Genomic DNA, 20,061 nt, shown 5'->3' on the forward strand with positions numbered 1-20,061 from the left:
CAGTGTAATAGAGTAGACTGCAGTGTAAACTCCATCAGTACACAGTGTAATAGTGTAGACTGCAGAGTAAACACCCATCAGTACACAGTGTAATAGAGTAGACTGCAGTGTAAACTCCATCAGTACACAGTGTAATAGTGTAGACTGCAGTGTAAACACCATCAGTACACAGTGTAATAGTGTAGACTGCAGTGTAAACACCCATCAGTACACAGTGTAATAGTGTAGACTGCAGAGTAAACACCATCAGTACACAGTGTAATCGTGTAGACTGCAGTGTAAACACCATCAGTACTCAGTGTAATAGTGTAGACTGCAGTGTAAACACCATCAGTACACAGTGTAATAGTGTAGACTGCAGTGTAAACACCATCAGTACACAGTGTAATAGTGTAGACTGCAGTGTAAACACCCATCAGTACACAGTGTAATAGTGTAGACTGCAGTGTAAACACCCATCAGTACACAGTGTAATAGTGTAGACTGCAGAGTAAACACCCATCAGTACACAGTGTAATAGTGTGGACTGCAGTGTAAACACCATCAGTACACAGTGTAATAGTGTAGACTGCAGAGTAAACACCCATCAGTACACAGTGTAATAGTGTAGACTGCAGTGTAAACACCATCAGTACACAGTGTAATAGTGTAGACTGCAGTGCAAACACCATCAGTACACAGTGTAATTGTGTAGACTGCAGTGTAAACTCCATCAGTACACAGTGTAATAGTGTAGACTGCAGTGTAAACACCATCAGTACACAGTGTAATAGTGTAGACTGCAGTGTAAACTCCATCAGTACACAGTGTAATAGTGTAGACTGCAGTGTAAACACCATCAGTACACAGTGTAATAGTGTAGACTGCAGAGTAAACACCATCAGTACACAGTGTAATTGTGTAGACTGCAGAGTAAACACCATCAGTACACAGTGTAATTGTGTAGACTGCAGAGTAAACTCCCATCAGTACACAGTGTAATAGTGTAGACTGCAGTGTGAACACCCATCAGTACACAGTGTCATAGTGTAGACTGCAGAGTAAACTCCCATCAGTACACTGTAATAGTGTAGACTGCAGTGCAAACACCATCAGTACACAGTTCAATAGTGTAGACTGCAGTGTAAACACCCATCAGTACACAGTGTAATAGTGTAGACTGCAGAGTAAACACCCATCAGTCCACAGTGTAATAGTGTAGACTGCAGTGTAAACACCCATCAGTACACAATGTAATAGTGTAGACTGCAGTGCAAACACCATCAGTACACAGTGTAATAGTGTAGACTGCAGAGTAAACACCCATCAGGACACAATGCAATAATATAGACTGCAGTGTGAACACCATCAGTGCACAGTGTAATAGTGTAGACTGCGGTGTAAACACCATCAGTACACAGTGTAATAGTGTAGACTGCAGAGTAAACACCCATCAATACACAGTGTAATTGTGTAGACTGCAGTGTAAACACCATCAGTACACAGTGTAATAGAGTAGACTGCAGTGTAAACACCCATCAATACACAGTGTAATTGTGTAGACTGCAGTGTAAACACCATCAGTACACAGTGTAATAGAGTAGACTGCAGTGTAAACTCCATCAGTACACAGTGTAATTGTGTAGACTGCAGTGTAAACCCCCATCAATACACAGTGTAATAGTGTAGACTGCAGTGGAAACTCCATCAGTACACAGTGTAATCGTGTAGACTGCAGTGTAAAGTCCATCAGTACACAGTGTAATTGTGTAGACTGCAGTGTAAACTCCATCAGCACACAGTGTAATAGTGTAGACTGCAGTGTAAACTCCATCAGTACTCAGTGTAATAGTGTAGACTGCAGAGTAAACACCCATCAGTACACAGTGTAATAGTGTAGAATGCAGTGTGAACACCCATCAGTACACAGTGTAATAGTGGAGACTGCAGAGTAAACACCCATCAGTACACAGTGTAATAGTGTAGACTGCAGTGTAAACACCCATCAGTACACAGTGTAATAGTGTAGACTGCAGTGTAAACACCATCAGTACACAGTGTAATAGTGTAGACTGCATTGTAAACACCATCAGTACACAGTGTAATAGTGTAGACTGCATTGTAAACACCATCAGTACACAGTGTAATAGTGTAGACTGCAGTGTAAACTCCATCAGTACACAGTGTAATCGTGTAGACTGCAGTGTAAACACCATCAGTACACAGTGTAATAGTGTAGACTGCAGAGTAAACACCCATCAGTACACAGTGTAATAGTGTAGACTGCAGTGCAAACACCATCAGTACACAGTGTAATAGTGTAGACTGCAGTGTAAACACCATCGGTACACTGTAATAGTGTAGACTGCAGAGTAAACACCCATCAGTACACAGTGTAATAGTGTAGACTGCAGTGTAAACACCATCAGTACTCAGTGTAATAGTGTAGACTGCAATGTAAACTCCCATCAGTACACAGTGTAATAGTGTAGACTGCAATGTAAACTCCATCAGTACACAGTGTAATAGTGTAGACTGCAGTGTAAACACCATCAGTACACAATGTAATAGTGTAGACTGCAGAGTAAACACCCATCAGTACACAGTGTAATAGTGTAGACTGCAGTGTAAACACCATCAGTACACAGTGTAATTGTGTGGACTGCAGAGTAAACACCCATCAGTACACAGTGTAATAGTGTAGACTGCAGAGTAAACACCCATCAGTCCACAGTGTAATAGTGTAGACTGCAGTGTAAACACCCATCAGTACACAATGTAATAGTGTAGACTGCAGTGCAAACACCATCAGTACACAGTGTAATAGTGTAGACTGCAGAGTAAACACCCATCAGGACACAATGCAATAATATAGACTGCAGTGTGAACACCATCAGTGCACAGTGTAATAGTGTAGACTGCGGTGTAAACACCATCAGTACACAGTGTAATAGTGTAGACTGCAGAGTAAACACCCATCAATACACAGTGTAATTGTGTAGACTGCAGTGTAAACACCATCAGTACACAGTGTAATAGAGTAGACTGCAGTGTAAACACCCATCAATACACAGTGTAATTGTGTAGACTGCAGTGTAAACACCATCAGTACACAGTGTAATAGAGTGGACTGCAGTGTAAACTCCATCAGTACACAGTGTAATTGTGTAGACTGCAGTGTAAACCCCCATCAATACACAGTGTAATAGTGTAGACTGCAGTGGAAACTCCATCAGTACACAGTGTAATCGTGTAGACTGCAGTGTAAAGTCCATCAGTACACAGTGTAATTGTGTAGACTGCAGTGTAAACTCCATCAGTACACAGTGTAATAGTGTAGACTGCAGTGTAAACCCCCATCAATACACAGTGTAATAGTGTAGACTGCAGTGTAAACTCCATCAGCACACAGTGTAATAGTGTAGACTGCAGTGTAAACTCCATCAGTACTCAGTGTAATAGTGTAGACTGCAGAGTAAACACCCATCAGTACACAGTGTAATAGTGTAGAATGCAGTGTGAACACCCATCAGTACACAGTGTAATAGTGGAGACTGCAGAGTAAACACCCATCAGTACACTGTGTAATAGTGTAGACTGCAGTGTAAACACCCATCAGTACACAGTGTAATAGTGTAGACTGCAGTGTAAACACCATCAGTACACAGTGTAATAGTGTAGACTGCATTGTAAACACCATCAGTACACAGTGTAATAGTGTAGACTGCATTGTAAACACCATCAGTACACAGTGCAATAGTGTAGACTGCAGTGTAAACTCCATCAGTACACAGTGTAATCGTGTAGACTGCAGTGTAAACTCCATCAGTACTCAGTGTAATAGTGTAGACTGCAGAGTAAACACCCATCAGTACACAGTGTAATAGTGTAGACTGCAGTGCAAACACCATCAGTGCACAGTGTAATAGTGTAGACTGTAGTGTAAACACCATCAGTACACAGTGTAATAGTGTAGACTGCAGAGTAAACACCCATCAGTACACAGTGTAATAGTGTAGACTGCAGTGTAAACACCATCAGTACTCAGTGTAATAGTGTAGACTGCAATGTAAACTCCAATCAGTACACAGTGTAATAGTGTAGACTGCAATGTAAACTCCATCAGTACACAGTGTAATAGTGTAGACTGCAGTGTAAACTCCATCAGTACACAGTGTAATAGTGTAGACTGCAGTGTAAACCCCCATCAATACACAGTGTAATAGTGTAGACTGCAGTGTAAACTCCATCAGCACACAGTGTAATAGTGTAGACTGCAGTGTAAACTCCATCAGTACTCAGTGTAATAGTGTAGACTGCAGAGTAAACACCCATCAGTACACAGTGTAATAGTGTAGAATGCAGTGTGAACACCCATCAGTACACAGTGTAATAGTGGAGACTGCAGAGTAAACACCCATCAGTACACTGTGTAATAGTGTAGACTGCAGTGTAAACACCCATCAGTACACAGTGTAATAGTGTAGACTGCAGTGTAAACACCATCAGTACACAGTGTAATAGTGTAGACTGCATTGTAAACACCATCAGTACACAGTGTAATAGTGTAGACTGCATTGTAAACACCATCAGTACACAGTGTAATAGTGTAGACTGCAGTGTAAACTCCATCAGTACACAGTGTAATCGTGTAGACTGCAGTGTAAACACCATCAGTACACAGTGTAATAGTGTAGACTGCAGAGTAAACACCCATCAGTACACAGTGTAATAGTGTAGACTGCAGTGCAAACACCATCAGTGCACAGTGTAATAGTGTAGACTGTAGTGTAAACACCATCAGTACACTGTAATAGTGTAGACTGGAGAGTAAACACCCATCAGTACACAGTGTAATAGTGTAGACTGCAGTGTAAACACCATCAGTACTCAGTGTAATAGTGTAGACTGCAATGTAAACTCCCATCAGTACACAGTGTAATAGTGTAGACTGCAATGTAAACTCCATCAGTACACAGTGTAATAGTGTAGACTGCAGTGTAAACACCATCAGTACACAATGTAATAGTGTAGACTGCAGAGTAAACACCCATCAGTACACAGTGTAATAGTGTAGACTGCAGTGTAAACACCATCAGTACACAGTGTAATTGTGTGGACTGCAGAGTAAACACCCATCAGTACACAGTGTAATAGTGTAGACTGCAGTGTAAACACCATCAGTACACAGTGTAATAGTGTAGACTGCAGAGTAAACACCCATCAGTACACAGTGTAATAGTGTAGACTGCAGTGTAAACACCCATCAGTACACAGTGTAATAGTGTAGACTGCAGAGTAAACACCCATCAGTACACAGTGTAATAGTGTGGACTGCAGTGTAAACACCATCAGTACACAGTGTAATAGTGTAGACTGCAGAGTAAACACCCATCAGTACACAGTGTAATAGTGTAGACTGCAGTGTAAACACCATCAGTACACAGTGTAATAGTGTAGACTGCAGTGCAAACACCATCAGTACACAGTGTAATAGTGTAGACTGCAGTGTAAACACCGTCAGTACACTGTGTAATAGTGTTGACTGCAGAGTAAACACCCATCAGTACACAGTGTAATAGTGTAGACTGCAGTGTAAACACCATCAGTACTCATTGTAATAGTGTAGACTGCAATGTAAACACCCATCAGTACACTGTGTAATAGTGTAGACTGCAGTGTAAACACCATCATTGCACCGTGTAATAGTGTAGACTGCAATGTAAACTCCCATCAGTACACTGTGTAATAGTGTAGACTGCAGTGTAAACTCCATCAGTACACAGTGTAATAGTGTAGACTGCAGTGTAAACACCATCAGTACACAGTGTAATAGTGTAGACTGCAGTGTAAACTCCATCAGTACACAGTGTAATAGTGTAGACTGCAGTGTAAACACCCATCAGTACACAGTGTAATAGTGTAGACTGCAATGTAAACACCATCAGTACACAGTGTAATAGTGTAGACTGCAGTGCAAACACCATCAGTACACTGTGTAATAGTGTAGACTGCAGAGTAAACACCCATCAGTTCACAGTGTAATAGTGTAGACTGCAGTGTAAACACCATCAGTACACAGTGTAATAATGTAGACTGCAGAGTAAACACCATCAGTACACAGTGTAATTGTGTAGACTGCAGTGTAAACACCATCAGTACACAGTGTAATAGTGTAGACTGCAGTGTGAACACCATCAGTACACAGTGCAATTGTGTAGACTGCAGTGTAAACACCATCAGTACACAGTGTAATAGTGTAGACTGCAGTGTGAACACCATCAGTACACAGTGTAATAGTGTAGACTGCAGTGTAAACACCCATCAGTACACCGTGTAATAGTGTAGACTGCAGTGTAAACACCATCAGTACACAGTGTAATAGTGTAGACTGCAGTGTAAACACCCATCAGTACACCGTGTAATAGTGTAGACTGCAGTGTAAACACCATCAGTACACAGTGTAATAGTGTAGACTGCAGTGTAAACACCATCAGTACTCAGTGTAATAGTGTAGACTGCAGTGTAAGCACCATTATTCCACAGTGTAATTGTGTAGACTGCAGTGTAAACACCATCAGTACACAGTGTAATAGTGTAGACTGCAGAGTAAACACCATCAGTACACAGTGTAATTGTGTAGACTGCAGAGTAAACACCATCAGTACACAGTGTAATAGTGTAGACTGCAGTGTAAACTCCATCAGTACACAGTGTAATAGTGTAGACTGCAGAGTAAACACCATCAGTGCACAGTGTAATAGTGTAGACTGCAGTGTAAACACCATCAGTACACAGTGTAATTGTGTAGACTGCAGAGTAAACACCATCAGTACACAGTGTAATTGTGTAGACTGCAGAGTAAACACCCATCAGTACACAGTGTAATAGTGTAGACTGCAGAGTAAACACCCATCAGTACACAGTGTAATAGTGTAGACTGCAGAGTAAACACCCATCAGGACACAATGCAATAATATAGACTGCAGTGTGAACACCATCAGTACACAGTGTAATAGTGTAGACTGCAGTGTAAACACCATCAGTACACAGTGTAATAGTGTAGACTGCAGAGTAAACACCCATCAATACACAGTGTAATTGTGTAGACTGCAGTGTAAACACCATCAGTACACAGTGTAATAGAGTAGACTGCAGTGTAAACACCCATCAATACACAGTGTAATAATATAGACTGCAGTGTCAACACCATCAGTACACAGTGTAATTGTGTAGACTGCAGTGTAAACACCATCAGTACACAGTGTAATAGTGTAGACTGCAGTGTAAACTCCATCAGTACTCAGTGTAATAGTGTAGACTGCAGTGTAAACACCATCAGTACACAGTCTAATAGTGTAGACTGCAGTGTAAACACCATCAGTACACAGTCTAATAGTGTAGACTGCAGTGTAAACACCATCAGTACACAGTGTAATAGTGTAGACTGCAGTGTAAACTCCATCAGTACACAGTGTAATAGTGTAGACTGCAGTGTAAACACCATCAGTACACAGTGTAATAGTGTAGACTGCAGTGTAAACACCATCAGTACACAGTGTAATAGTGTAGACTGCAGTGTAAACTCCATCAGTACACAGTGTAATAGTGTAGACTGCAGTGTAAACTCCATCAGTACACAGTGTAATAGTGTAGACTGCAGTGTAAACTCCATCAGTACACAGTGTAATAGTGTAGACTGCAGAGTAAACACCATCAGTACACAGTGTAATAGTGTAGACTGCAGTGTAAACACCATCAGTATACAGTGTAATAGTGTAGACTGCAGTGTAAACACCATCAGTACACAGTGTAATAGTGTAGACTGCAGTGTAAACCCCCATCAGTACACAGTGTAATAGTGTAGACTGCAGTGTAAACACCATCAAACAACAGTGTAATAGTGTAGACTGCAGTGTAAACCCCCATCAGTACACAGTGTAATTGTGTAGACTGCAGTGTAAACCCCCATCAGTACACAGTGTAATTGTGTAGACTGCAGAGTAAACACCATCAGTACACAGTGTAATAGTGTAGACTGCAGTGTAAACACCATCAGTACACAGTGTAATAGTGTAGACTGCAGTGTAAACACCCATCAGTACACAGTGTAATAGAGTAGACTGCAGTGTAAACTCCATCAGTACACAGTGTAATAGTGTAGACTGCAGAGTAAACACCCATCAGTACACAGTGTAATAGTGTAGACTGCAGTGTAAACACCATCAAACAACAGTGTAATTGTGTAGACTGCAGTGTAAACACCATCAGTACTCAGTGTAATAGTGTAGACTGCAGTGTAAACACCATCAGTACACAGTGTAATAGTGTAGACTGCAGTGTAAACACCATCAGTACACAGTGTAATAGAGTAGACTGCAGTGTAAACCCCCATCAGTACACAGTGTAATAGTGTAGACTGCAGTGTAAACACCATCAGTACTCAGTGTAATAGTGTAGACTGCAGTGTAAACACCATCAGTACACAGTGTAATAGTGTAGACTGCAGTGTAAACACCATCAGTACACAGTGTAATAGAGTAGACTGCAGTGTAAACACCATCAGTACACAGTGTAATAGTGTAGACTGCAGTGTAAACACCATCAGTACACAGTGTAATAGTGTAGACTGCAGTGTAAACACCCATCAGTACACAATGTAATAGTGTAGACTGCAGTGCAAACACCATCAGTACACAGTGTAATAGTGTAGACTGCAGAGTAAACACCCATCAGGACACAATGCAATAATATAGACTGCAGTGTGAACACCATCAGTGCACAGTGTAATAGTGTAGACTGCGGTGTAAACACCATCAGTACACAGTGTAATAGTGTAGACTGCAGAGTAAACACCCATCAATACACAGTGTAATTGTGTAGACTGCAGTGTAAACACCATCAGTACACAGTGTAATAGAGTAGACTGCAGTGTAAACACCCATCAATACACAGTGTAATTGTGTAGACTGCAGTGTAAACACCATCAGTACACAGTGTAATAGAGTAGACTGCAGTGTAAACTCCATCAGTACACAGTGTAATTGTGTAGACTGCAGTGTAAACCCCCATCAATACACAGTGTAATAGTGTAGACTGCAGTGGAAACTCCATCAGTACACAGTGTAATCGTGTAGACTGCAGTGTAAAGTCCATCAGTACACAGTGTAATTGTGTAGACTGCAGTGTAAACTCCATCAGTACACAGTGTAATAGTGTCGACTGCAGTGTAAACCCCCATCAATACACAGTGTAATAGTGTAGACTGCAGTGTAAACTCCATCAGCACACAGTGTAATAGTGTAGACTGCAGTGTAAACTCCATCAGTACTCAGTGTAATAGTGTAGACTGCAGAGTAAACACCCATCAGTACACAGTGTAATAGTGCAGAATGCAGTGTGAACACCCATCAGTACACAGTGTAATAGTGGAGACTGCAGAGTAAACACCCATCAGTACACAGTGTAATAGTGTAGACTGCAGTGTAAACACCCATCAGTACACAGTGTAATAGTGTAGACTGCAGTGTAAACACCATCAGTACACAGTGTAATAGTGTAGACTGCATTGTAAACACCATCAGTACACAGTGTAATAGTGTAGACTGCATTGTAAACACCATCAGTACACAGTGTAATAGTGTAGACTGCAGTGTAAACTCCATCAGTACACAGTGTAATCGTGTAGACTGCAGTGTAAACACCATCAGTACACAGTGTAATAGTGTAGACTGCAGAGTAAACACCCATCAGTACACAGTGTAATAGTGTAGACTGCAGTGCAAACACCATCAGTACACAGTGTAATAGTGTAGACTGCAGTGTAAACACCATCAGTACACTGTAATAGTGTAGACTGCAGAGTAAACACCCATCAGTACACAGTGTAATAGTGTAGACTGCAGTGTAAACACCATCAGTACTCAGTGTAATAGTGTAGACTGCAATGTAAACTCCCATCAGTACACAGTGTAATAGTGTAGACTGCAATGTAAACTCCATCAGTACACAGTGTAATAGTGTAGACTGCAGTGTAAACACCATCAGTACACAATGTAATAGTGTAGACTGCAGAGTAAACACCCATCAGTACACAGTGTAATAGTGTAGACTGCAGTGTAAACACCATCAGTACACAGTGTAATTGTGTGGACTGCAGAGTAAACACCCATCAGTACACAGTGTAATAGTGTAGACTGCAGAGTAAACACCCATCAGTCCACAGTGTAATAGTGTAGACTGCAGTGTAAACACCCATCAGTACACAATGTAATAGTGTAGACTGCAGTGCAAACACCATCAGTACACAGTGTAATAGTGTAGACTGCAGAGTAAACACCCATCAGGACACAATGCAATAATATAGACTGCAGTGTGAACACCATCAGTGCACAGTGTAATAGTGTAGATTGCGGTGTAAACACCATCAGTACACAGTGTAATAGTGTAGACTGCAGAGTAAACACCCATCAATACACAGTGTAATTGTGTAGACTGCAGTGTAAACACCATCAGTACACAGTGTAATAGAGTAGACTGCAGTGTAAACACCCATCAATACACAGTGTAATTGTGTAGACTGCAGTGTAAACACCATCAGTACACAGTGTAATTGTGTAGACTGCAGTGTAAACCCCCATCAATACACAGTGTAATAGTGTAGACTGCAGTGGAAACTCCATCAGTACACAGTGTAATCGTGTAGACTGCAGTGTAAAGTCCATCAGTACACAGTGTAATTGTGTAGACTGCAGTGTAAACTCCATCAGTACACAGTGTAATAGTGTAGACTGCAGTGTAAACCCCCATCAATACACAGTGTAATAGTGTAGACTGCAGTGTAAACTCCATCAGCACACAGTGTAATAGTGTAGACTGCAGTGTAAACTCCATCAGTACTCAGTGTAATAGTGTAGACTGCAGAGTAAACACCCATCAGTACACAGTGTAATAGTGTAGAATGCAGTGTGAACACCCATCAGTACACAGTGTAATAGTGGAGACTGCAGAGTAAACACCCATCAGTACACTGTGTAATAGTGTAGACTGCAGTGTAAACACCCATCAGTACACAGTGTAATAGTGTAGACTGCAGTGTAAACACCATCAGTACACAGTGTAATAGTGTAGACTGCATTGTAAACACCATCAGTACACAGTGTAATAGTGTAGACTGCATTGTAAACACCATCAGTACACAGTGTAATAGTGTAGACTGCAGTGTAAACTCCATCAGTACACAGTGTAATAGTGTAGACTGCAGAGTAAACACCCATCAGTACACAGTGTAATAGTGTAGACTGCAGTGCAAACACCATCAGTGCACAGTGTAATAGTGTAGACTGTAGTGTAAACACCATCAGTACACAGTGTAATAGTGTAGACTGCAGAGTAAACACCCATCAGTACACAGTGTAATAGTGTAGACTGCAGTGTAAACACCATCAGTACTCAGTGTAATAGTGTAGACTGCAATGTAAACTCCCATCAGTACACAGTGTAATAGTGTAGACTGCAATGTAAACTCCATCAGTACACAGTGTAATAGTGTAGACTGCAGTGTAAACACCATCAGTACACAATGTAATAGTGTAGACTGCAGAGTAAACACCCATCAGTACACAGTGTAATAGTGTAGACTGCAGTGTAAACACCATCAGTACACAGTGTAATTGTGTGGACTGCAGAGTAAACACCCATCAGTACACAGTGTAATAGTGTAGACTGCAGTGTAAACACCATCAGTACACAGTGTAATAGTGTAGACTGCAGAGTAAACACCCATCAGTACACAGTGTAATAGTGTAGACTGCAGTGTAAACACCCATCAGTACACAGTGTAATAGTGTAGACTGCAGAGTAAACACCCATCAGTACACAGTGTAATAGTGTGGACTGCAGTGTAAACACCATCAGTACACAGTGTAATAGTGTAGACTGCAGAGTAAACACCCATCAGTACACAGTGTAATAGTGTAGACTGCAGTGTAAACACCATCAGTACACAGTGTAATAGTGTAGACTGCAGTGCAAACACCATCAGTACACAGTGTAATAGTGTAGACTGCAGTGTAAACACCGTCAGTACACTGTGTAATAGTGTTGACTGCAGAGTAAACACCCATCAGTACACAGTGTAATAGTGTAGACTGCAGTGTAAACACCATCAGTACTCATTGTAATAGTGTAGACTGCAATGTAAACACCCATCAGTACACTGTGTAATAGTGTAGACTGCAGTGTAAACACCATCATTGCACCGTGTAATAGTGTAGACTGCAATGTAAACTCCCATCAGTACACTGTGTAATAGTGTAGACTGCAGTGTAAACACCATCAGTACACAGTGTAATAGTGTAGACTGCAGTGTAAACTCCATCAGTACACAGTGTAATAGTGTAGACTGCAGTGTAAACACCATCAGTACACAGTGTAATAGTGTAGACTGCAGTGTAAACTCCATCAGTACACAGTGTAATAGTGTAGACTGCAGTGTAAACACCCATCAGTACACAGTGTAATAGTGTAGACTGCAATGTAAACACCATCAGTACACAGTGTAATAGTGTAGACTGCAGTGCAAACACCATCAGTACACTGTGTAATAGTGTAGACTGCAGAGTAAACACCCATCAGTTCACAGTGTAATAGTGTAGACTGCAGTGTAAACACCATCAGTACACAGTGTAATAATGTAGACTGCAGAGTAAACACCATCAGTACACAGTGTAATTGTGTAGACTGCAGTGTAAACACCATCAGTACACAGTGTAATAGTGTAGACTGCAGTGTGAACACCATCAGTACACAGTGCAATTGTGTAGACTGCAGTGTAAACACCATCAGTACACAGTGTAATAGTGTAGACTGCAGTGTGAACACCATCAGTACACAGTGCAATAGTGTAGACTGCAGTGTAAACACCCATCAGTACACCGTGTAATAGTGTAGACTGCAGTGTAAACACCATCAGTACACAGTGTAATAGTGTAGACTGCAGTGTAAACACCCATCAGTACACCGTGTAATAGTGTAGACTGCAGTGTAAACACCATCAGTACACAGTGTAATAGTGTAGACTGCAGTGTAAACACCATCAGTACTCAGTGTAATAGTGTAGACTGCAGTGTAAGCACCATTAGTCCACAGTGTAATTGTGTAGACTGCAGTGTGAACACCCATCAGTACACAGTGTAATAGTGTAGACTGCAGAGTAAACACCCATCAGGACACAATGCAATAATATAGACTGCAGTGTGAACACCATCAGTACACAGTGTAATAGTGTAGACTGCAGTGTAAACACCATCAGTACACAGTGTAATAGTGTAGATTGCAGAGTAAACACCCATCAGTACACAGTGTAATTGTGCAGACTGCAGTGTAAACACCCATCAGTACACAGTGTAATAGTGTAGACTGCAGTGTAAACACCATCAGTGCGCAGTGTAATAGTGTCGACTGCAGTGTAAACTCCATCAGTACACAGTGTAATCGTGTAGACTGCAGTGTAAACACCCATCAGTACACAATGTAATAGTGTAGACTGCAGTGTAAACACCATCAGTACACAGTGTAATAGTGTAGACTGCAGTGTAAACACCCATCAGTACACAGTGTAATAGTGTAGACTGCAATGTTAAACACCATCAGTACACAGTGTAATAGTGTAGACTGCAGTGTAAACACCATCAGTACACAGTGTAATAGTGTAGACTGCAGAGTAAACACCATCAGTACACAGTGTAATTGTGTAGACTGCAGAGTAAACACCATCAGTACACAGTGTAATAGTGTAGACTGCAGTGTAAACTCCATCAGTACACAGTGTAATAGTGTAGACTGCAGAGTAAACACCATCAGTGCACAGTGTAATAGTGTAGACTGCAGTGTAAACACCATCAGTACACAGTGTAATTGTGTAGACTGCAGAGTAAACACCATCAGTACACAGTGTAATTGTGTAGACTGCAGAGTAAACACCCATCAGTACACAGTGTAATAGTGTAGACTGCAGAGTAAACACCCATCAGTACACAGTGTAATAGTGTAGACTGCAGAGTAAACACCCATCAGGACACAATGCAATAATATAGACTGCAGTGTGAACACCATCAGTACACAGTGTAATAGTGTAGACTGCAGTGTAAACACCATCAGTACACAGTGTAATAGTGTAGACTGCAGAGTAAACACCCATCAATACACAGTGTAATTGTGTAGACTGCAGTGTAAACACCATCAGTACACAGTGTAATAGAGTAGACTGCAGTGTAAACACCCATCAATACACAGTGTAATAATATAGACTGCAGTGTCAACACCATCAGTACACAGTGTAATTGTGTAGACTGCAGTGTAAACACCATCAGTACACAGTGTAATAGTGTAGACTGCAGTGTAAACTCCATCAGTACTCAGTGTAATAGTGTAGACTGCAGTGTAAACACCATCAGTACACAGTCTAATAGTGTAGACTGCAGTGTAAACACCATCAGTACACAGTGTAATAGTGTAGACTGCAGTGTAAACTCCATCAGTACACAGTGTAATAGTGTAGACTGCAGTGTAAACACCATCAGTACACAGTGTAATAGTGTAGACTGCAGTGTAAACACCATCAGTACACAGTGTAATAGTGTAGACTGCAGTGTAAACTCCATCAGTACACAGTGTAATAGTGTAGACTGCAGTGTAAACTCCATCAGTACACAGTGTAATAGTGTAGACTGCAGAGTAAACACCATCAGTACACAGTGTAATAGTGTAGACTGCAGTGTAAACACCATCAGTATACAGTGTAATAGTGTAGACTGCAGTGTAAACACCATCAGTACACAGTGTAATAGTGTAGACTGCAGTGTAAACCCCCATCAGTACACAGTGTAATAGTGTAGACTGCAGTGTAAACACCATCAAACAACAGTGTAATAGTGTAGACTGCAGTGTAAACCCCCATCAGTACACAGTGTAATTGTGTAGACTGCAGTGTAAACCCCCATCAGTACACAGTGTAATTGTGTAGACTGCAGAGTAAACACCATCAGTACACAGTGTAATAGTGTAGACTGCAGTGTAAACACCATCAGTACACAGTGTAATAGTGTAGACTGCAGTGTAAACACCCATCAGTACACAGTGTAATAGAGTAGACTGCAGTGTAAACTCCATCAGTACACAGTGTAATAGTGTAGACTGCAGAGTAAACACCCATCAGTACACAGTGTAATAGTGTAGACTGCAGTGTAAACACCATCAAACAACAGTGTAATTGTGTAGACTGCAGTGTAAACACCATCAGTACTCAGTGTAATAGTGTAGACTGCAGTGTAAACACCATCAGTACACAGTGTAATAGTGTAGACTGCAGTGTAAACACCATCAGTACACAGTGTAATAGAGTAGACTGCAGTGTAAACCCCCATCAGTACACAGTGTAATAGTGTAGACTGCAGTGTAAACACCATCAGTACTCAGTGTAATAGTGTAGACTGCAGTGTAAACACCATCAGTACACAGTGTAATAGTGTAGACTGCAGTGTAAACACCATCAGTACACAGTGTAATAGAGTAGACTGCAGTGTAAACACCATCAGTACACAGTGTAATAGTGTAGACTGCAGTGTAAACACCATCAGTACACAGTGTAATAGTGTAGACTGCAGTGTAAACACCATCAGTACACAGTGTAATAGTGTAGACTGCAATGTAAACTCCATCAGTACACAGTGTAATAGTGTAGACTGCAGAGTAAACACCATCAGTACACAGTGTAATAGTGTAGACTGCAGTGTAAACACCATCAGTACACAGTGTAATAGAGTAGACTGCAGTGTAAACACCATCAGTACACAGTGTAATAGTGTAGACTGCAGTGTAAACACCATCAGTACACAGTGTAATAGAGTAGACTGCAGTGTAAACACCATCAGTACACAGTGTAATGGAGTAGACTGCAGTGTAAACACCATCAGTACACAGTGTAATAGTGTAGACTGCAGAGTAAACACCCATCAGTACACAATGCAATAATATAGACTGCAGTGTGAACACCTCTCCGCCTGCATGCTCTTAAGATGTGGGGTGACCTCATCTATAAACAAGCTATCCACATAGCTCTCATCCTCATGAATGCACCGCGGTGTCGCCAGCTGCCGCTCAAGTTCCAATACCTGGAGCTCAAGTTGCTGCAATTGACAACACTTCCTGCACAAATGGTTATCCAGGATCTCGGAAGCATCCTGGATCTCCCACATAGCAGAGGAGGTGCACTCTCAAGGTTGAAGCAACCCTGCCATTCCTTTATGCATTAGTTGACCCTTTGGTACTGCTAAAAAAAAAACTTTACCAATACTAGTACAGATAAATCCTACTAAAAATCAATACAGTTCACTAGTTAAAAAAATCTTACTGTAAAAAATATAATACCAGCTACTCACTTGTTGCTTATTATTAATACTTACTATTTTACTCGTTTTTAGTCTGCCAGTTGTTGACCACTACAACCCAGCTATTTACACACGCACCCTAACAGTAATGTACTAACCCAGCTATTTACTGATGCTCCCTTCCAGCAGTTACTCAGCAACCAATCACCTTGCAGCTTTCCTGTGATTGTCACTGTTTGCTTTTTTTTTCAAACTCCGGCGCTCCTGGACTCCCCTCCACTGCTCTCCCGGAAGGTAGGTGCGTTGGGCCATAATCCTCGGGCTCTATTTATCCGCTCTTCGCTCCGTGTTCTTCCTGCAAGTCCACTGCTCTCCCGGAAGGTAAGTGCTCTAGAGCGTGATCCTCAGGCTCCATTTATACGCTTCTCGCTCCATGTTCTCCCCACAGGTTTGCTCCTCTCCGCTGCTCTCCTGGAAGGTAGGTGCGTTGGGCCACAATCCTCGGGCTCTATTTATCCGCTCCTCGCTCCGTGTTCTTCACGTAGGTCTGCTGCTCTCCCGGAAGGTAAGTGCTGTAGTCCACGATCCTCTGGCTTTATTTAACGGCTTCCTGCTCCGTGTTCTTCCCAGGTCCACTCCTATCCACTGCTCTCCTGGAAGGTAAGTGCAGTAGGTCGCGATCCTCGGGCTTTATTTAACTGCTCCCCGCTCCGTATTCCTCCTGCAGGTCCGCTGCTCTCCTGGAAGGTAAGTGCTGTCTCTGTCTGCGTGAGTGTGCGTGTGTGTGGATTGAGCTCCCAGTGATGTATATCTGTCCATCTGTCATACCTGTGCTGTCTTTCTGATGCAGTTGCAGTATCTGGATGCAACTCTACGTTGCGATGTGATTGAAGCCAATTTCTACAGTGCAGTGTTGGCTGATGCTCATGGGTTTGATGTGTTGGACTTGCACTACGGATTCCGATTCCAGCTACAGCACCGAGCGGCAGATGGAATTCACTGGAACAAAGTCGTGCACCGCAGCATCACCATCATGCTGCTTGAACACATTGCAGACGCGTGGGGCGTGGCATTGTCACATAGGGGAGTACAAGGTATCAGAGCCCTTCCAGAATCACATCAGCTGGAGGGGAGCAAGGCATAGAGGGGGGAAGGGGGGAGAGGGTGAATGGGGAGGGGTAGTGAAGGGCCAGAGAATAGAAATTTGGGAAGATGTGATAAATCAAAGTAGGGACAAGGCAAGAGAGAAAGGTATTAATATGGGAAATGATGAGCAGACTGTGACAGGAAGGGACATTGATTATAAATCTAAGTGCAAATCAGGAGTCAAGGCTCGATGTTACAAATATAATAGAAGAACGAAACTAAAGGAACTAGCATTCGAAATAAAACAGATTAACTGATCGCGCAAATAGAAATAAATAAATATGATCTGATAACCATTACAGAGACATGGCTGCAGAACGACATAGATTGGGACCTGAATATTGAAGGGTACATGAAATTTCGGAAGGACAGGAAGCTAGGAAAAGGTGGAGGGGTGGCTCTGTTAATTAATGATGGTATTAGCGCACTAGGGAGCGATGACCTAACTTCAGGAGACCAGGATGGTAGAAGCGGTTTGGGTCGAGATGAGCAATGATAAAGGCAAGAAGTCACTTGTGGGAGTGGTGTGCAGGCCACCTAACAGTAACCAGAAGGTAGGACGGGGTATAAAGGAAGAAATAATGGGTGCTTGTCAGAAAAGTACAGTGATAATCATGGGGGATTTTAATCTACATTTAGACTGGAAAAATCAGATTGGCAAAGGTAGCCTAGATGAATAGTTCATAGAATTTTTTCTGGATAGTTTCTTCGACCAGCACGTTCTGGGGCCAACCAGAAAGCAGGCGATACTAGATCTGGTATTGGTGCAACGAGATAGGAGTAATTAATGACCTCATAGTGACAATGCCCCGAGGCAGCAGTGATCATAATATGATTGAATTTTACATTCAGTTTGAGAGAGAGTGGAGTGGGTCCAAGACTAGTATTTTAAACTTAAATAAGGGCAATTGTGAGGGCATGAAAGCAGAGCTAGCTAAAGTGAACTGGCAAAGTAGGTTAAGGGATAGGTCAATAGAGATGCAGTGGCAGACATTAAAGGGGATATTTCAGAATAGACAGAATAGATACATTCCATCGAGAAAGAAAAATTCCGAGGAGAGGACCCACCATCCGTGGTTAACTAGATAATATCAAACTTAAAGAAAAAACATATAATTATGCAAGAATGGGTGGCAGGTCAGAAGATTGAACAGAATATATATTTTTTTTTAAAAAAGCAAAGAATGACTAAAGGATTGATGAGGATGAAAAGTTAGTGAACGAGAGAAACCTAGCTGGAAATTTAAAAACAGATAGTAAAAGTTTCTACAGATATTTTTAAAAAGTGTCAACAAATTGAGCGTTGGTCCTATTGAAAGTGAGTCTGGGCAATTAATAATGGAAAATAAGGAGATGACAGATGAACTGAACAGGTATTTTGCATCGGTCTTCAAGTAACATCCCAGAAACAGCTGTAAATCAGGAAATGGAAGGGAGGGAGGAACTCAAGAAAATTACAATCACCAGGGAAGTGGTACTGAACAAATTGTTGGAGCTGTGGGCTGACAAGTCCCCGAGTCCTGATGGACTTCATCCTTGGGTCTTAAAAGAAGTGGCTAGTGAGATAGTTGATGCATTGGTTTTAATTTTCCAAAATTCGCTAGATTAGGGGGAAGGTTCTGTTAGATTGGAAAATAGTGAATGTAACTCCTTTATTCAAAAAGGGAGGGAGATAGAAAGCAGGAAACTACAGGCCAGTTAGCTTAACATCTTTCATAGGGAAAATGTTAGAATCTATTATTAAAGACGTTCTAGCAGGGCATTTAGAAAAAAATTGAGGTAATCAGGCAGAGTCAACATGTTTAACCAATTTATTGGAGTTCTTTGAAGAAGTAACATGTGCTGTAGATAAAGGGAAACTGGTGGATGTACTGTACTTGGATTTCCAGAAGATCAAAGATTTTGCAGAAAATAAAAGCTCATGGTGTAGGGGGTAACATATTGGCGCGGATAGAAAATTGGCTAGCTAACAGGAAACAGAGAGTAGGCATCAATGGGTCATTGTCTGGTTAGTATGATGTAACGAGTGGTGTGCCACAGGGATCTGTGCTGGAGCCTGAACCTTTTACAATTTATATCAATGACTTGGTAGGAGGGACTGAAGGTATGTTTGCTAAATTTTCTGATGACACAAAGATAGGTAGGAAAGTAAGTTGTGAAGAGGACATAAGGAGGCTACAAAGGGATATAGATAGGTTAAGTGAGTGGGCAAAGACCTGGCAAATGGAGTATAATGTGGGAAATTATCCATTTTGGCAGGAAGAATAAAAAAAGAAGCATATTATCTAAATGGTGAGAGATTGCAGAGCTCTGAGGGTGGTGAGTCTTTAGAATTCTCTTCCTCAAAAGACAGTGGAAGCAGAATATTTGAATATTTTTAAGGCAGAGGTGGATAGATTTTTGATGAGCAAGGAGGGGAGGTGAAAGATTATCAGTGGGAATGTGGAGTTGAGGTTACAATCAGATCAGCCATGATTTTATTGAAGTTGCAGCAGGCTGGAGGGGCCGAGTGGCGGCGGCCTCCTAATTTGTATGTTCATATGATTGG

At 41.6% G+C, this 20,061-nt stretch overlaps 1 protein-coding gene across 1 annotated transcript in view; it reads left to right on the forward strand.

Moving 5' to 3' along the window:
- The window catches only part of LOC137362379 (PC-esterase domain-containing protein 1A-like), a gene marked incomplete at its 5' end in the record, with an annotated part of 52,480 nt that overhangs the window by 25,137 nt on the left and 7,282 nt on the right, over positions 1 to 20,061 (forward strand). Inside the window, one exon of the mRNA XM_068026788.1 lies at positions 17,218 to 17,461. Coding sequence (XP_067882889.1) covers positions 17,218 to 17,461 — 244 coding nt within the window. The remainder of the gene's footprint in view (positions 1 to 17,217; positions 17,462 to 20,061) is intronic.

The sequence above is a fragment of the Heterodontus francisci genome, unplaced genomic scaffold, assembly GCF_036365525.1.
Source record: "Heterodontus francisci isolate sHetFra1 unplaced genomic scaffold, sHetFra1.hap1 HAP1_SCAFFOLD_480, whole genome shotgun sequence".
Classification (NCBI taxonomy): Eukaryota; Metazoa; Chordata; class Chondrichthyes; order Heterodontiformes; family Heterodontidae; genus Heterodontus; species Heterodontus francisci.